General features: G+C 43.6%; 1 protein-coding gene across 1 annotated transcript in view; it reads right to left on the reverse strand.

The window, feature by feature from the left end:
* LOC115105119 (ribonuclease 3-like) overlaps positions 1-19,430 on the reverse strand; it is a 149,515-nt gene that overhangs the window by 77,316 nt on the left and 52,769 nt on the right. Inside the window, 1 exon segment of the mRNA XM_065007134.1 lies at positions 9,146-9,216. Within this exon segment, the coding sequence (XP_064863206.1) occupies positions 9,146-9,216 (71 nt within the window).

The following is a 19,430-nucleotide window of genomic DNA, read 5'->3' on the forward strand; positions in this document are numbered from 1 at the left end:
ATTCACATCTAGATATTTCACAGGCTCCCTATTGGGAGTTTGATTTTCCTGTATTGCAACATAGTGCTGTTATTAAGAAACTAGTGGAAGGCAAGGTGTTGTGTAAAAAAACAGTTGTGTAACTCTCTGTGTGAACCGGGCATGGATGTCAAACCAATTAGGGATTCTTATTAAACCCACGTTATCCGAGTCCCAAATGGTATCATAATCCCTAAGTAGTGGACTACTTTTGGGCACAATCAGGGCCCATTGGGATGGCCTGTATAGGGAGCCATTTGGGACGCAAATATTTTGTTTAGGTCTGTAAAACAACTGGTGTGGGCCTGAAGTTCTCTGGCCATAATAGCACATTGTGGAATTGACAGCAGAGAAACAGAGAGAGGAAGATAGCTCGAGAATTAGAGTGGGATAAACCTGGATTTTACTCAGAAATACTCAGAAAAGTATTCTCTACAACAGAACCATCAATCCAAATAAAAACATCAAGCGCACATTACATTTTGACAGAATTACCTGGAAAGGATTCTTATTGCAAAGACTGCCAAGGACCACTCAGCAGAACAACCAGCAGAAAAAGCCACCCCAACCTGCAATGGAGTCTGTAGCTACTTCCAAGGACAATAAAGATATGACAATAATCTCTAAATATCTTATTATAAGATATCTTACTATATGAAGACCCGAATGCTTAGTTAGGACTGGACAGACGCACTGGCACCAACTACAATTTTCACTGAGATGTGAAGTGTGAATGCCCTTGAATATAACAATGGCAACAGCAGAGCACTGCAATCTCCCCCCACCCAAATGAAGAGGCTTGACACGCCCATGCAGAGGCTATCAAAATACGTTAACCCCAGATGTATTTTATTTTATGCTGCACGTAAAAAGTACAAAGACATGCTCCTCAAGGAAAATCCAGAGAGAGACACTATTTGCTGACTGTTACGGCAATGGAAACGTAAGCAACCTCATCTTCCACACAGACAAGCCCCTGGCATGTCAAGAGAGAGGCTATTAACCCAGGGTGGAAACTCAGAATACTGGACATTGAGGACACCGAGACAGCCAGTATCAACCTGTACACGCCTGGAAGAGTAATGGTGCAGGGCAACCGCAAACCGTTTCAGCACGACTTTTACAAGATCAAAGAGGGAGCGCAGCAGGAGAAGCTCACCCCTGGTGACGACCCCTCCATCCTGAGCAGGTCAGGTCACACCCCCTCAAAAGCCCAACAGATGAGCAGCCCCAAGAAGAGAATCACCCCTTCAGAACTGAGCAGATCCAAAAACAGCACTGCTCCTGCATTGATGAGGGAGATGGAGCTGGTAGAGCTCAAACAGCAATTCAACACATTTCAGACAGACCTCAACCAGACCCAGAAAGCTGAAGAGGGAGAGAGACGTGTCTTCAGTCTGGGCTGTGGTGATAAAACTCCCACAGGATGGAGAGGAAAATGAACAACTCATGAGAGAGCAGTCCATCCCCCAAAATAAGCCAACAGAACAGCCCACTTCAGACACCAACCACAGGCAGGACAGACATGATCCACCAACCCACCAGACCCCCCCCCCCTTTTAGCACTCCCTGTCAGCCATCCTAGCAACCCCCCACACCCAATTTTCAAACGGGAAATTTGTGCAGGAAAACTTATTCCTAAACACTAAGTGGCTAAACTGTGCTGTCCAAACACCCGGTGTGCCCTGGAGCTGCACATAATTCACACAGGCACAAACGACCTGATGGCCCAGCAGTAAAGGGTTGCCACGAAACTATACTGCCACCATACAGTGGGTCAATGTAAGAATTTCCCGTGGCTGTGCCTCGAAACTAGGTATGCCCGATATATCGGTAAACATATCGGAATCGGCTAAAACTTCACTGCTTGACATGTATGATGAAATCCCCGTTGAGACCGAACAAATGAACAACGAAACGTTTTACTGGTAATGGGGACATATGTAAATGGTCAGTGTGTGTGTGTGTGTGTTTCAACTATTTAACTATACTAGAATGCTTAAAAGGCCGCTAAAAATGTTAAATAACGGTATAATTTTTTTGGGGCAAGGAAAATATCAGATATCGATATCAGACAAAATTGCCCGACTCGAAACCCAATGTTTACCTAGCCCATTACCGCTCCCTGAATTTGGACAGCCTCTACAACCAGGTACACCTCTACAAGGCCACGGTCACCACCTTTGCCAGGACACTGAAAGACATTGTTGGGGTTTTATGGCAGTGTGCATACCAGAGTTATGTGCATTATCACCACCTACCAGGCTGGAGTGTGATGATACCATGGCGGTAATCTAGACTCTGCACTCTAGTCTACATGACTGGAGGAAGGAAATTATTATAGTGGATTACATGCTGACTAGATCGGGCGCTCGTGTGAGTCTGCTTACGACATTGCGCGCATGTTGATTTTATTCATCCACACCAGGCGCGATCAGGACACGCAGGTTGAAATATCAAAACTAACTATATTAATTTGGGGACAGGTCGAAAAGCATTAAACATTCATGGCAATTTAGCAGCGCGGACCTCAACATGACAGCCACACTTATGCCCAGGCTGTGAACGGGCAAACATGCCCAACCCGACTCCTACACCCAACCAATCCCCAACCTTAGAGACATTCACTAGATGCTCAGCTCAAACCTAATGTTTTGAAAGTAAACAACACTGGACACTATGGAACACAAAGCTTTTACTGTCTCATGCTATATACAAGGTCTGAGGTCAGCTGCCTTTGGCCAAAAGAGCAGGAACCCAGAAATCAGAAATACAGACATTGTTATCCTACAAGAAACATGGTATTGAGGTGATGGACCACCTGGTTGCCCTCTAGGTTACAGAGAGCTGGTAGTCCCATCCACCAAACTACCAGGAGTGAAACAGGGACGGGACTCACGGGGTATGCTAATTTGGTATACATCAGACATAACCCACTATTACATTAATTAAAACAGGAGCATTTCACATCTGGTTAGAAATAAATAAGGAACTTATCTCAAAGCAAAATGTCCCCGTGTGCTACCTAGTGGGGGAGATGAACAATTTCCAGACCCAGGGACATGTACTAATCTGTGGCGACAGAAATTCCAGAAATGACACACTCAGCACACAGAGAGACAAACACCTACCTGTACGTGACAGCATTCCCTCCCCAATATGCCCCCCTGGATATAACCATGACAAAACAACCAACAAATACAGGTCTGTCGCACGCTGGGTCAGTACATAGTCAATGGTAGGCTTCGAGGGGACACCTACGGTGGGTACACCTATAGCTCACCTCTTGGCAGTAGTACTGTAAACTACTTTATCACCGACCTTAACCCAGTCTCTCAGAGCATTTACAGTCAGCCCACTGACACCCCTATCAGATCACAGAAAAATCACAATCTACTTGAAAAGAGCAATTCTCAACCATGAGGCATCGAAGCAGAACAAACTGCATGCGATTATGAAATGCCACAGATGGAAGTAGGGTAGTGTCGAGACCTACCAAAAAACAATTGCCCCCCACCCAAAAAATATCCAACTCCTCTTAGACAACTTCCTGGACAAAATGTTTCACTGCAATAGTGAAGTTGTAAACTTAGCAGAAGGAAGCCTGAACAATATATGTGACCATTCAGATAACAAAATAAAAATGTATTTCAGGCGGAAAACCTAGGAAAACTAACAACGATAAATGTCGAATGCAAAAATCTAAAAAATTAATTAAGAAACCTATCCAACCAAAAATACAGTGACGCAGAAAACCAAGCTTACAGCTTCACTATGGTGAAACACTAAAACCATTTTTTTTTTTTTTAAATAGGTACAGCATGTCAGAAAACAGCTCAATGTGATTGAAGAATAGAATCGAATCACTTCTAGGAAAATTGGAACACAATAAACAAACACGAAGAGCCTATCTATCCAAAATAGAGATGTATGGATAAACCACTTCTCCAACCTTTTCAGACATATAACAAAGAACCAAAAGCAAAAACATATATTGTACATGATAATTTACAAAAAAGGACTGTGGTGTTGATGGTACGCTAAACTATAAAATATACCTATCACAAAATATATTCTTAAACTCTTTTCCTCAGTTTTGGCATCTACCCCAATATTTGGAATCAAAGTCTGATCACCCCAATCCACAAAAGTGGAGACAAATTTGACCCCAATAAATTCTGTGGAATCTGTGTAAACAGCAATCTCTGAAAAATCCTCTGCAGTACTGTCAACAGCAAACCCCAACATTTCCTCAGTGAAAACAATGTCCTGAGCAAATATAAAATTGGCTTCTAACCAAAATACCATACAGCAGACCACGTATACATTGTACACACCCTTATTGACAAACAAAACAAAAGCAACATCTTCTCATGGTTTGTTGATTTCTAAAAAGCTTGAGACACAATTTGGCATGACAGTCTGCTATATAAATTGATGGAAAGTGTTGGGTGCAGCTTTGGGTGGAAAACATATGACATTCATTTTATAATGTACACAAATAATACAATTGTGCATTCAGAAAGTATTCGGACCCCTTCCCTTCTTCAGACCCCCTCTCCCTTCTTTAACATGTTATGGTACAGCCTTATTCTAAAATTGATTATATAAATACATTTTAAAAAACTCAATCTACACACGCAATACCCCATAATGACAAAGCGCACCAGATTGTTATACATTAAAAACAAAACACGGAAATAACTTATTTACATAAACTACCGTTCAAAAGTTTGGGGTCACTTAGATGTGTCCTTGTTTTTTTTTTTTAAAGAAAATCTAATTTTTTGTCCATTACAATAACATCAAATTGATCAGAAATACAGTGTAGACATTGTTAATGTTGTAAATGTCTATTGTAGCTGGAAACGGCAGATTTTTTAAATGGAATATCTACATAAGCATACAGAAGCCCATTATCAGTAACCATCACTCCTGTGTTCCAATGGCATGTTGTGTTAGCTAATCCAAGTTTATCATTTTAAAAGGCGAATTGATCATTAGAAAACCATTTTGCAATTATGTTAGCACAGCTGAAAACTGTTGTTCTGATTGAAGAAGCAATATAACCGTCCTTCTTTAGACTAGCTGAGTATCTGGAGTATCAGTATTTGTGGGTTCGATTACAGTCTCAAAAAGGCCAGAAACAAAGACCTTTCTTCTGAAAGTCTATTAATGTTCTGAGAAATTAAGGCTATTCCATGCGAGAAGTTGCCAAAAAACTGGAGATCTCATACAACGCTGTGTACTACTCCCTTCACAGAACAGAGCAAACTGGCCCTAACCAGAACAGAAAGAGTGAGAGGCCCCGATGCACAACTTAGCAAGAGGACAAGTACTTAGGGTGTCAAGTTTAAGAAATAGACGCCTCACAAGTCCTCAACTGGCAGCTTCATTAAATAGTACCCGCTAAAACACCAGTCTCAATGTCAACAGTTAAGAGGCGACTCCGGGATGCTGGCCTTTTTTTGTTCATTGTTTTATTTGGCATACCTCCGACGGCATTGCACGTGCCCCAGTTCGGGAATACCTGCCCTAGAGCACACAAAGAATCATACCTACCTCGGCCTAAACATCAACACCACAGGTAGGGCCTTCTATGCCATCAAAAGGATCTGGCAAAAAAAGTGCTCTGGCTTAAAATACTTGTATCACATATAGAACCCATTGCCGTCTGTGGTTGGGAGGTCTGAGGTCCACTCACCAACCAATAATTCACAAAATGGGACAAATGCCCAATTGAGGCTGCATGCAGAATTCGGCAAAAACCTACTTTGTGTACAATGCAAAACCCCAAACAATACATTTAGGACAATAACCGCTAGTTATCAAAATCCAGAAAAGAGCTGTTCAATTCTCAAACCACCTAAAAGCAAGTGATGCCAAAACATTCCACAACAAAGCCCTCACTACAGAGATATGAACCTAAAGAGTCTCCTCAGCCAGCTGGTTCTGGGGCTCTGTTCACAAACACACCCGACAGAGCTCATGGACAGCAACACAATTAGACCCAACCAAATTATGAGAAAGCAAAAAGACAACTATTTGACACACTGGAAAAATCTATCAAAAAAAATGAGCAAATTGGAATGCTACCTGGCCCTAAAAGAGTACACAGTGGCAGAATACCTGACCAATAACTGACCCCAAATTAAGAAAATCCTTAACTACGTTTCAATAGCATAGCCTTGCTATTGAAATAGGCAGATTTGGCTCTTGAGAGAAGACAGGCCATGTACACACTGCCCACATAATGAGTTGGAAACTGAGCTGCACTTGCTAAACTCCTGCCAAATGTATGACCACCTTAGAGATACATATTTCCCACAGATCACACAGACCCACAAATAATTTGAAAACAAATTAAACATTGATAAACTTCCATATCTGTTAGGCAAAGTACCGCTGTGTGCAATCACAGCAGTGCGTTGCCATGACAAAACAGCAAACTGTGGAGCACAACTATTTACATTGCTGATAATACTGTATAACACTTGAAATCTATATCATTTTAAAACCTTTGTGAGCACAATGTTTACTGTCTTTTGTTGATGTTGTGTTGCGTCTTCGCACTTTGGTTTATTTAACTTCTTTAGGAAATGTAATCACGTTTCCCATGCCAATAACAGCCCATTGAATTGAATTGAGAGAGAGAGAGAGCGAGTGCGAGAGCGAGTGTGGTGAGTGAATTGACAGAGTATAAGCCCTGAGCATCCATGTGTGAATTTAACACCACTCTGAACAGACACAACCCTCAGAGGGCAGAGAACACCACATGCAGAGAAATGGAGAGGCCTTCAGCTTGACACCTCACACTCGTCCCAAACAGCACCCTATTCCCTACCTAGTGCACTACTTTAGACCAGAGCCCTATGGGTTTCTCTATGGGACCTGGTTAGAAGTAGTGCACTAAATAAGCAATTGGGGGCCATTTGGGATGCAACCTCTTCTCATAACTTTGGTAATGTGGTGTGTACAGATAATTTGGGAATGTTAAGTTTGACAGAGTTTTCTGTAACGGTTATGGCAGACAAAGTGGAAATCTTCATCTTATTGTTCCGCCATGTGGAATACTCAGCTCCTGGTGGGGATGACAATGCTATTTTAAACTACTGCACATTTAAATGATCCTTCACTCTATCCCTCCCCCACTCCCATTTCTCATACTCCCTCAATTATTTCTATACCCCCTTCCTGCCTCACTCCTTCCAGAAATCTCTCCCTCTCCTCTCACACCCCATCTCCCCTGACAGGAGTGAAACCAACACCTGTGTTATCAGTCCAATCATAATTTAGACTGACTATATAAGAGAGAGAAAGTGTGTGTGTGTACTATTTAGACTATTGCTATAAGAGAGAAACAGAACACAGTAGGCAGTGTCCTGCTGCTTATAGCCAAGGGTTGTTTATACGCTCTTCTCTTCTCTGATCTGCTTTGTTTCTATTTTCTACGCATCTGGGAGCAGGTGTGTGTGTGTGTGTGTGTGTGTGTGTGTGTGTGTGTGTGACTGCGTGTTCATGTGTGGGTTGCTGCTTTCTGTGCATTTCTGACTCACAATGCCATTCTGTGGATTTAGCAGGTGAGCAGTTCTCCATTCCTTCGCCAGGAGGAAGTTGTTTGCTCATTGTTCTGTAAGATTTGTTGTTTTAAGTGGAAACGTTTGATAATTCACCAACAATTCTTTCTTTTTTTATAGCCCCGAGGTACTGCTTTAATACACAACCGTTCAGCAAATCCGGGTGCAGCTAATGTATCTATTTACTGTAGCTGAAACCCATACAATAGGCTGTGTACAGAGACAGCCCATAGTCCCTGATCCCACTCTCTGATTGCGTCCCAAATGGTAGAGTGTGTACTACTTTTCACCAGGGCCCATAGGCCCATATAGGGAATAGGGCGCCATTTGGGATGCATCCTTGATCCTGTACGCCTCCCTAGTCTGAGTAAGAGGACTAGCGTCGGCAGCATGTACAGTGCATTCGGAAAGTATTCAGACCCTTTCCATTTTTCCACATTTTGTTACGTTACAGACTTATTCAAAAAAACGTTTTTTATTTTCTAATCAATCTACACACAATACATAATGACAAATTGAAAACAGGTTTTTCAAAATGAATTGGAGTGGCCATCACAAAGCCCTGACCTCAATCCTATAGAAAATGTGTGGGCAGAACTGAAAAAGCATGTGCGAGCAAGGCCTACAAACCTGACAGTTACACCAGCTCTGTCAGGAGGAATGGGCCAAAATTGACCCAACTTATTGTAGGAAGCATGTGGAAGGCTACCTGAAACGTTTGACCCAAGTTAAACAATTTAAAGGCAATGCTACCAGAAACTAAATGAGTGTATTTAAACTTCTGACCCACTGAGAATGTGATGAAAGAAATAAAAGCTGAAATAAATCACTCTCTACTATTATTCTGACATTGCACATTCTTAAAATAAAGCGGTGATCCTAATTGACCTAAAACAGGGGATTTTTACTCGGATTAAATGTCATGAATTGCGAAAAACTGAGTGTAAATGTAGTTGGCAAATTTGTATGTAAACTTCCGACTTCAACTGTACATAAATATGATATATTTTTTAAAGTAACAAAATGTCTACAAACCTGCATTTGCTTTGTAAGTATTGTGTGTAGATGAGGGGATTTTTTTTTTCTCATCAATTTTAGAAATAGTCTGTAATGTGATAAAATGTGGGAAAAGTCAAGGCGTCTGAATACAATCCGAAGGCCCTGTTTCTCTCTCGGTGTAGAAACACAGATCCAGGCATCACACACACAGAACCCTGCATCACACACACAGAACCCTGCATCACAGCATCAGGCGAACACACACACTCTCCCCGCATCACACACACACACTAACTCAATAGACTGTGGTTGAGCGTCATGGCCAGAGGGCAGCAATTAGAAAGAACCAAGGACGTTTAATCTGTCCACACAACAAAAGAAGCACGAGTGCGCACACCCACACGCGTATACACACACAATCAACTCTAATCTAAATCAAATCACAGGCGCACACACAGACGTGTGCACACACACACACAAGGAGGGAGATGGGAACACAGCATTCCAGACAGTATAAGTGAATTAGTAATTTAGTGATGTAGTGATTGTACCTCTCCGTTGAAAAGCAGCCTCCCAAACAGCTGCTTAGACTCCTCCAGACCGCCCTCCAAATATACCGCTCCTAAAAAAGGGACAGAATGAAAGGAAGAGAAAAAGAGGGAGGAAGGTGGGATGAGATTTAACGATAAAGAAAATCATAGATACAGAAGACAAAGATACCAGTCCGATGGGTAACGATCATTCAAACCACCATTTGTTTTAGAAAGCCCTTTTTTACATCAGGAGTTGTCATAGAGTGCTTCTACAGATACCCAGCCTAAAACCCCAAAGGGCAAGCAATGAAGAAGCTAGATATGTTGTGTGTAGGAATACTGCTGGCTAGGCTACATTCAACATGGACCAATACTTCACAGCCACCCCCCACCCACACAAACATCTTGGGCTTTTTACCACAGCATTTCCTTCTTAGCTCCAACTTGAGCAATCACTGTCTGTCTGACAACCACTTTCCTGAAAAAAATTGAAAGGAATGGAAATGAGGTGAATGAGTTACAATTGCTTCATTAAAATAGTGTGTTTTATAGCTTTTTTTATGTTAAAATGACCCCAGGGTTCCTGCTCTGTGTGTGTTCCACCTCCCACTGTCTGCGTGTCTGTCACCCTCCTCTTTTACGGAGCGCGGTAGGTGGCAGGGAGAGATGGGATAGCTTCATCACCATGGTGACAAGCGATTAAACTAACCAAGGTCACAAAAAAAAAAAAAAAAACAGGCCCTGTGTTTTGTGTGACAGGATGTACTGCGCAAACACACACAAGTCTCAAACGTACGCCAAACACACACACGAATGTCCACATCTACATACAACTCTCATAGGAGCAGCGCGCACACAAACACGAATGAGGGGACAAATTGTACAAAATGTTCAAAAGATAAACGTGAGACAAAAACCACCATGGCAAACAAAAAGAAAACCCGACTTGAGAAAGATCGCTCCACACGGTTGCAGTCACAGCACGGAGAGAGCATCCGCAGTATCTTTCTCTGTTGTAATGATAACAACAATACACCGCTCTTTCTCGCGCTCTCACTCTTTCCCCGTCTCTCTCTCTCTTCATCGCTCTCCCCCTTGCTGTATTTCTCTCTCTCTCCCTCTGAGTCTCTTCTCTCTTTCCCGCTCTGGTGTACAGAGGGAGCCACTTCGGCAGACCAACCCGTATCTGAGAACACCAATAACTTAATCTTGACCAAAGTCATTCTTGTTCATTTGGGCTTTAATAACATTGATGTAGTGCAGTCTTCCTCTGTTAAGTTGCCTTCAACTTCATCTCACGTCACACTTAGAAAGGTTCATTCAATTTCCAAAAGCAATAAACACCTGGCAAATGGTATAGTGATTCTTTACCGTACATAAATAAGCCCATTTGAGATGGTTGTGATGTGCGGTTGAGTGTCTAAATGCTCAAAGTGCTTTTGTAGAGGACATAAAACAGGGATATGGAAGATTCCTCATCTGACGAGGAAACGGCTTTCAGATGGCCAACAGGCCCATTGCCTCACAAACCACCAAAACACACACACGTGCCCGGACGCACACACAGGCGCACATAAACACGTGGCACACACACACAAATGTTTACAATCAGGCTCTCTCTCACACACACACACACTCACACACACAGCCAGGCTCTCAGACATACTAACACACAGACACACTCAAAATTCCAAGAACGCACACACAAACACACAAAATGCAACACATCTTATCTGTGATGAAACCTCTTCCAGCTGCCTCCGAGGTCGAGACCTCTAATCTTGGCATCACAGTGTGAGCATTCTTGTGTTTGTGTGTAAGCGTCCGCTTGATCTTCACCGCAGGGGGACCAAAGAGGGGGGAGTGGTTTGTCTAAAGGACATCTTTCCACTCCTAGATTTATGGTTTGCCTGTGAGTCGACCACGGCTCAACATGCACCTACAGAGCAGATGGTTTTCAAACGTCTCCACGGGGACTAACGGCAATTCCATGTCTTTCATCTACTTGACCTAGGCCTATTTCAGAGATAGCACACGGGATTCAACTAACCACTATGCCTGTGATTATTTGAGTCAGGTGTGGTAGTTCAAGGCTACAACAAAATTGTGAAAATGTCTGGAGGTCATCATCCCTCTCTGCTGAGATGTGTGGTTTGACCGTGAATTGACCACAGCTCTGGAGATGCTCCTACACAGCAGATATTGCCTTCTGAAGATCCTACGGCAGCTAAAAGGAGAAACCCACCCCTGGCTGCTTTCTTTCATATTGATATTGACGGTACAATAAGGGCTATATTTCAACAGCTATGGGCTTTTGATGAGCCATCACTGATACGGACTCACTGGAAGCAAGAGGTTACAGGAAGCAGGAGCTACGGACGGAAAGTTTGCGTTTCAGAGAGGTTTACCTCTTATTACATTTCTCAAACTTTCCCAATAATAGGGGAGTGGAGGGGTGGGAACCTCAAGGGAAGGAAAAAGGTATTAAAAAAAAGTCTACATAACACATTTGGTGTCAATCAAAGAGCGTGTACATGACAAAGGAAGATCATTTGAGTGAGGGATGGAGAGAGTTAAAAGAGAGAAATGGAAAGAGAGAGCAAGAGCGAAAGAGAGATAAGGGAGAGCATTTTGACAAGAATCCTGTGTGTGGATAGAATGCCCTGCAGCGGTACGATCAATCGCACAACATGCAGCAATCATTAGACGGAGTCAGTCAACTCAGCTCCATCTATCGTCAGCCTAACCAGGCTGGCTGCTTCCTTCTGCAACTTAAAGAGTATGTGTCCCAAACAGCACCCTATTCTCTACATATAGTGTACTACTTTTGACCAGAGAGCGAGAGAGGAGAGAGGAGATAGAGAGCACTACTTTTGACCATGGCCTTATGTAGGGAATAGGGTGCCATTTTGGATACAGCCAGTCAATCAGAGAGCCAGGCAGCATATGCAGTTCAACAACCCACACACCCAGCCAAAGCATACTACCTGCCTGGCTCTCTAGCAAGCCAACCCAGTCAGTAATTACATGTTACTAAAACATCTTGCACTTGGCTTTACACCATGACCTGGCCAAAGCAGCCAAGCTTCAGCCCTGGCCAGAACAACCCACGGAGTCACTGTTCAGCTTCCTACACAGACAGTTACTGAAGCCAGAGCACATACAATGCCTTCAGAAGGTATTCACTCCCCTTTATTTTTTCCACATTGTTGTTAATTGTACAACAGATTAAATTGAGATTCTGTCACTGATCTACACACAATACCCGATAATGTCAAAGTCAAATTTGTTTTTTAGAAATTGTAACAAATGAATTAAAAAAAAGAAAAGCTGAAATGTCTTGTGTCAACAAGTATTCAATCCCTTTGTTATGGCATGCCAATATGAGATCAGGGGTAAAAATGTGCTTAACAAATCACATAATAAGTTGCATGGACTCGTTCTGAGTTAAATAATTGTGATTAACATGATTTCTTTAGATGACTTCCCCACCGCTGTACCCCACACATACAATTATCTGTAAATTCCCTCAATTGAGTAGTGAATTTCAAGCACAGATTCAACCAAAGACGAGGGAGGTTCTCTTTCAATTATTTGTTTCAATTGTTAGTTTCGATACACTCAGGGGTTCCGTGCTTAGTCCCCTCCTGTAGTCCCTTTTTCACCCACAACTGCAAGGCCGCGCACGTCTCCAACACCATCATTAACACGACAGTGATAGGCCTGATCACAGACCGATGAGACAGCCTATAGGGGGGAGCTCAGACAACCGGCTGTGTGGTGCCAGCACAATCTCTACTTCAACGTCAGCAAGACGAAGGAGCTGATCCTGGACTACAGGAACGGAGGGCTGAGCATGGCCCCCATTCACATCGACAGGGCTGAAGTGGAGCGGGTCGAGAGCTTGAAGTTCCTCTGTGTCCACGTCACTAAGGATCTATCGTGGTACAAACACACCAAAACAGTCGTGAAGAGGGAACGACAACGCCTCTTCCCCCTCAGGAGGCTGAAAAGACTTGGCATGGGCCCTTATGTCCTCAAAAGGTTACGCAGCTGCGTCTTGGCATAGGACCGCAAGGTGCTACAGAGGGTAGTATGGCCCAGTACATCACGGTGTGAGAGGAAGGCCCTAAAAATTGGCAAAGACTCCAGCCACCCAAGTCAAAGACAGTTCTCTCTGTTACCACATGGCAAGCAGTGCACCAAGTCTGGAACCAACAGGACCCTGAACAACTTCTACCCCCAAGCCATAAGACTGCTAAATAGTTAACCCCCTAAGGTCGATGACCCTATAAAAATATGTCAGTTTATTCTAGGAGACATGTTTTTTGCATTGAAGCGTCTCAATCCCCCGCACCCGGCTATGTTGCACTTACGCATCTGCGGTGAAAGGTGACAGAGCTAGAGCGGTGTTTGTCAGACCATGAGACATCTCAAAAATCAGTCTGCTCACAAAATCACCTGTAGTCACCAAAACAGTTTGGTCTACAAACTCTCACGAACACGACGGTGTTCTCCGTTTTGTTCTACGACCTCCATAAGTATCAGGAGACACGTCTGAAGTTGGTACAGCCGATCTGCCAACGTCTGTAGCGTCCCCTCTGTGCAAAGGTGAGACTCTCACAAACATGTACATGTCGGTTGCTCTAGGTCACCCACAGGCCTCACAAGACTCGTCTGAAGGTCCTCCAGTACAAGTTGAAAAAATGAATGGAAGTATATATGGAGACTGTTTAATGCCAAAAATATGGGTTTAAACACAAACATATATATATATATATATATATATAATATATATATATAAATTTAAAAAATTATGTTTCCTGATATTTCTTATATCTCTCAGATATAGGAGAAACACTTCAGAACAAACTTCCTTTTAATATATGATCACAAGCAAACCGTGAAGGATATCGCTGCCGAGCATAGGTCTTCAGACACTCTTGAGAGGTTGAGTACTAAGCGGAAGGTTTTTGTTTTCGAGTAGAAATGACTTATTTCTACTTTGGTAGCTAGTGTCACTGCAAGCTATTGAGTTAGCCCACACTTCAAGGATTCTGCTTACTGAAAGGTAAGCTAACCACACATGCATACCCACAGCTATAGCGTTATACAGTGCTCAATATTGCTAGCTATTAGCCGCAAGGCTCCTTACTAGCCAGCTCCACCAGCCTCGCAGCTTTAGCGTTATACAGTGCTAAATATTGCTTGCTGTTAGCCACAAGGCTGCTAACTTGGTGGGCTGTTTACACAGGCTACTCTTTGGCTAGTCACCAGCCGGAAGGCTTCTAACTAGCTAGCCTACGCCATCTGCATGTTGTTCATACAACAAACATTTTCTCTGGGTTCCCATATCATGCCTTGTACCTCACAATGGCCACTGCTATGCCGTCACAAGACGAGCCAAGCACTCAAACCCCCACGTTCTTGTGGCTCCATGATAGCGGGGAAAGATTCCCACCCTTAATGCATTAATTGCTTGAAGAGGGAACATGCCCAGGAAGCGCTCGAGGACCCCAAGTACTTACAGAGCAGGTCTAAAGAGGACGTGCTTCTATCTCCTTAGCCACTCTTGCCGCCGAGCCAAAGGCGACAGCTGAGGCTCAGCTGCCAGCAACCAAGTCCAGCTGGGGCAAGGTCATGGATAGACTCGACTCCCTCCCAACACTATCTGACGACGCAGTGTCAGGGGATGGCGAGTTGGGGAATGACGAGGAGACGATGAGACCAATCTCACAGAAGTCCTTGAGATAGCACAGGAGTTGGGCGACTGATGACCCCGTTTTCCCGCCCTCTCAGGCCCACAGACCTGACGGCACCAAGAGCCGTGGAGCTGCCACTCCTCCAGTGGAATCCTGTGCTCCATGTCTGCAAGCGGGCCATGGCCTGACTCAACATCAAGTGGCCGTCTTCTATAGGAGCTCAGTGCCGGTCAAGAGACCTGTATGATGGGAAGAGTCTCCAGTCCCACACAGCCACACTAAGGGAAGCCAAGAGCTTGTGGGATAAACCACTTAATAGCAGGATTCTTGCTAAGGGTACCCCAAGCCTGGCAATTAACAACATTTCGAAATCCGGGTTTGTAACCCTCCCATGGTGGAGTCGTCACTAGCTCACCACCTCAGTCCCTTGTGCCATGTCACTAACGACACCAGTACTTCACTCCCTAGATAGGCGGAATGCTTTACTGCTACTGTTTTTCACATACAAAGCCTCAGCTAAAGCAATTAGAGCCCTGAACGTGACCTCTTTATTGTTATCAGGCTGAGTTACTGGAGGACCCAGATGCTTGGGAGATTCAGTTCCTCTCATAGTGCCATCCAAAGCTGGGGTTGAACCATGAGCGTATTGGTGGTGGGAGAAAGGACACTTTGGCTGAGCTTATCTAGCTTAACTTCTTCGAGATAGGGGGCGCTCTTAATTTTTAGATAAAAAACGTTCCCGTTTTAAACAAGATATTTTGTCACGAAAAGATGCTCGACTATGCATGTAATTGACAGCTTTGGAAAGAAAAAACTCTGACGTTTCCAAAACTGCAAAGATATTATCTGTGAGTGCCCCAGAACTAATGCTACAGGTGAAACCAAGATGAAGTTTCATACAGGAAATGCCCCAGATTCTGAAGGCGCTGTGTTCCAATGTCTCCTTATATGGCTGTGAATGCGCCAGGAATGAGCCTGCCCTTTCTGTTGTTTCCCCAAGGTGTCTGCAGCATTGTGACGTATTTGTAGGCATATCATTGGAAGATTGACCATAAGAGACTACATTTACATTTAGGTGTCCGCCCGGTGTCCTGCGTCGAAATTATTGCGTAATCCCCAGGTCCATGCGCGTTCCATTTCTTCAGAGGAGAAAGTCAACTGCCACGAAGGATTTATCATCGATAGATATGTGAAAAACACCTTGAGGATTGATTCTAAACAACGTTTGCCATGTTTCTGTCGATATTATGGAGTTAATTTGGAAAAAAGTACGCGTTTTAATGACTTAATTTCGGTTTTTTTCTTACCCAAACGTGATGAAGAAAACGGAGCGATTTGTCTACACAAATAATATTTTTGTAAAAACTGAACATTTCCTATCTAACTGAGAGTCTCCTCATTGAAAACATCTGAAGTTCTTCAAAGGTAAATGATTTTATTTGAATGCTTTTCTTGTTTTTGTGAAAATGTTGCATGCTGAATGGCAGGCTTAATCCTATGCTAGGCTATCAATACTGTTCCACAAATGCTTGTTTAGCTATGGTTCAAAAGCATATTTTGAAAATCTGAGATGACAGTGTTGTTAACAAAAGGCTAAGCTTGAGAGCAAATATATTTATTTCATTTCATTTGCGATTTTCATGAATAGTTAACGTTGCGTTATGCTAATGAGCTTGCCTAGAGAATTTACACTCCTGGATACAGGTTTTTTTCGTAGCCAAACAAAACGGAGCGATTTGTCCTACACAAATAATCTTTTTGTAGAAACTGAACATTTGCTATCTAACTGAGTCTCCTCATTGAAAACATCTGAAGTTTTTCAAAAGTAAATGATTTTATTTGAATACTTTTCTTGTTTTTGTGAAAACGTTGCATGCTGAATGCTACGCTAAATGCTACGCTAAATGCTACGTTAAATGCTACGCTAGCTATCAATAATCTTACACAAATGCTTGTTTTGCTATGGTTGAAAAGCATATTTTGAAAATCTGAGATGACAGTGTTGTTAACAAAAGGCTAAGCTTGAGAACTAGCATATTTATTTAATTTCATTTGCGATTTTCATGAATAGTTAACGTTGCGTTATGGTAATGAGCTTGAGGCTGTATTCACGATCCCGGATCCGGGATGGCTAGAATCAAGAGGTAACCAGAAAGTGGACCTCATGGATGCCCGTGACACCCAAGGAGATGTTTACCGCCATGCGGCAGAAGCGTGATATGTGCAAAAAGGAAGGCGAAGCCTTTAACTTCTGCCTGCCCTGCAGACCTAGGCTCCGTGGCAGCCCGTCGGTTCCTGCATCTCGTCCCAGCCTCACAGCTGGGAGGGGGCAACAAGCTGGCTTTGGGGGACTGAGGTACCCAGCTACACAGCAGTCTGCTAAGACTCAGGCCAGGACCAAACCTGTAGCAAAGCAGTCTTACGCTGCAGCAAGGACACACCTTCCATCCCTCCTACGGCTCTCTGCCCTACCCACTCTCTCTTTGGGTTTAACGATTGATTACGGTTACGTAAAAACTTGTTTTGTTTTATCTGTGCAGCAGCTACGTGACCAGGACAACAACCTCAACAACATCTTGGACTACAGGAAACAGAGGGGCGAGCACGCCACCATTCACATCGATGGGGCTCTAGTGGAGCGCGTCGAGAGCTTCAAGTTCCTCGTCTCTACATCACTAAGGAATTAACATGGTCCACACGCACCCACTCATGTTGTGAAGAGGGCACGACAGCACCTCCTTCCACTCAGGAGGCTGAAAAGATTTGGCTTGGGCACTCAAATCCTCAAAAGGTTCTACAGCTGCTCCATTGAGAGCATCTTGACTAGTTGCATCAGCGCTTGGTATGGTAACTGCAAGACACCCAACCACAAGACACTACAGAGGGTGGTAAGGCCCAGTACATCACTGGCACTGAGCTTCCTGCCATCCAGGACCTCTATACCAAGAAGGCCTGGAAAATTGTCAAAGCCTCCAGCCACCCAAGCCAAACACTGTTGTCTCTGCTGCGGCATGGCAAGCGGTACCAGTGCACCAAGTCTGAAACCAACAGGACCCTGAACAGCTTCTACCCCCAAGCTATAAGACTGCTAAACAAGAATGCTAAATAGCTAATTAAATAGCTACCCGGACTACCTGCATTGACCCTTTTTTAACTAACTCTCTTGCACTGACTCTACCCACACATACTTACACCCCAACACACAATACATACGCCCACACATAACATGCTCACACACGCATACTGACGACACACGCACACTCCTGCTACAGTTCCACATATGCTGCTGCTACAGCTCAGTATATCCTGTAGTCTAGTCACTTTACGCCTTCCTATATGTACATAGATACCTCAATTACCTCACACCCCTGAACATTGACTCAGTACTTCCTGTATACAGCCATTTTATTTCTACTCATTATTGTTATTAGTTATTCCTCGTATCAAAATATATATTTAAAAACCTTTATCTTTAACTTTGCATTGTTGGAAAAGGAGCTGTAAATAAGCATTTCTCTGTTAGTCTACACCAGGGGTCTCCAACCCTGTTCCTCGAGAGCTAATGTCCTGTAGGTTTTCACTCCAACCCTAATCCATCATACCTGATTGTAATAATTAGCTGGTTGATAAGTTGAAATCAGGTTAGTTACAACTGGGGTTGGAGAGAAAACCTACAGGAGGGTAGCTCTCCAGGAACGGGTTGGAGAGCCCTGGTCTACACATGTTGTTTACGATGCATGTTGCAAATAACATTTTATTTTATAGAATGTGGCGCTCCGGTTTCCTGCCAGAGGGGCACTGCTACTCTGTACAAGTCAGGGGAGCCCTAACCACCCGCTCCCCTGTTCTACAGGAGGACAGGTTTCCAGGGTTCACTCCAAGATGACTTATGGAGAACACTCTCCATTGAGATAGAGATCAGTTAGTATAGTTATTATCTCAGGAACAGAGATCCAAAATGTTTTTCTTGTGTTATTATTTTTCTGCATTGTTGAGAAAGGCCGTAAGTACGCATTTCACTGTTAGTTTACACCGGTTGTTGACAAAGCATGTGACAAATAAAATGTAATTTCAGGCCCAGACAGCTATCTGGTACTCCAGAGTCCACAAAGCCTCAGCTTTTCCTCATCTAGTTTGTTACTGCGATTGGTTCATGCAACCGGGCGAGCGAGCAGCTGAGGAACCATCTTCACTCATGACAAAACTCCTCCATGGTGCAGGTCCAAGACAAACCAGTGATGTAGCCGCCCTTCTGCCCACCCCCACCCACCCACCCACAATAAAAGGAAAGACAGGCCTGCAACTCTAGGAAAATAGTGCCAAGCCTCTTCTGCACGATCTCGGTCTTCACAGTTTAGGTGTTTTTTGTTGTTGTGGAGAAGTAGTATGACTATAGAGATTGTTTCTCCCTACACTCTGTTTTTCCATGGTCCTGTGCCATTGCAGTACTTTTGCACAGAGAGAAGGTTAATCTTGTCGAGGTCCATTTGCCATTTTCTCAGCATGTCAAGCTCCGAAGTATACAGTTTATCCAGAATTGTGGTGCAGTCTCTTAGGGAGGCACGTCGCTTATGCACAGCCTCTAAGCTTTTAGCTCATCC

Source organism: Oncorhynchus nerka, linkage group LG22 (assembly GCF_034236695.1).
Source record: "Oncorhynchus nerka isolate Pitt River linkage group LG22, Oner_Uvic_2.0, whole genome shotgun sequence".
NCBI lineage: Eukaryota > Metazoa > Chordata > Actinopteri > Salmoniformes > Salmonidae > Oncorhynchus > Oncorhynchus nerka.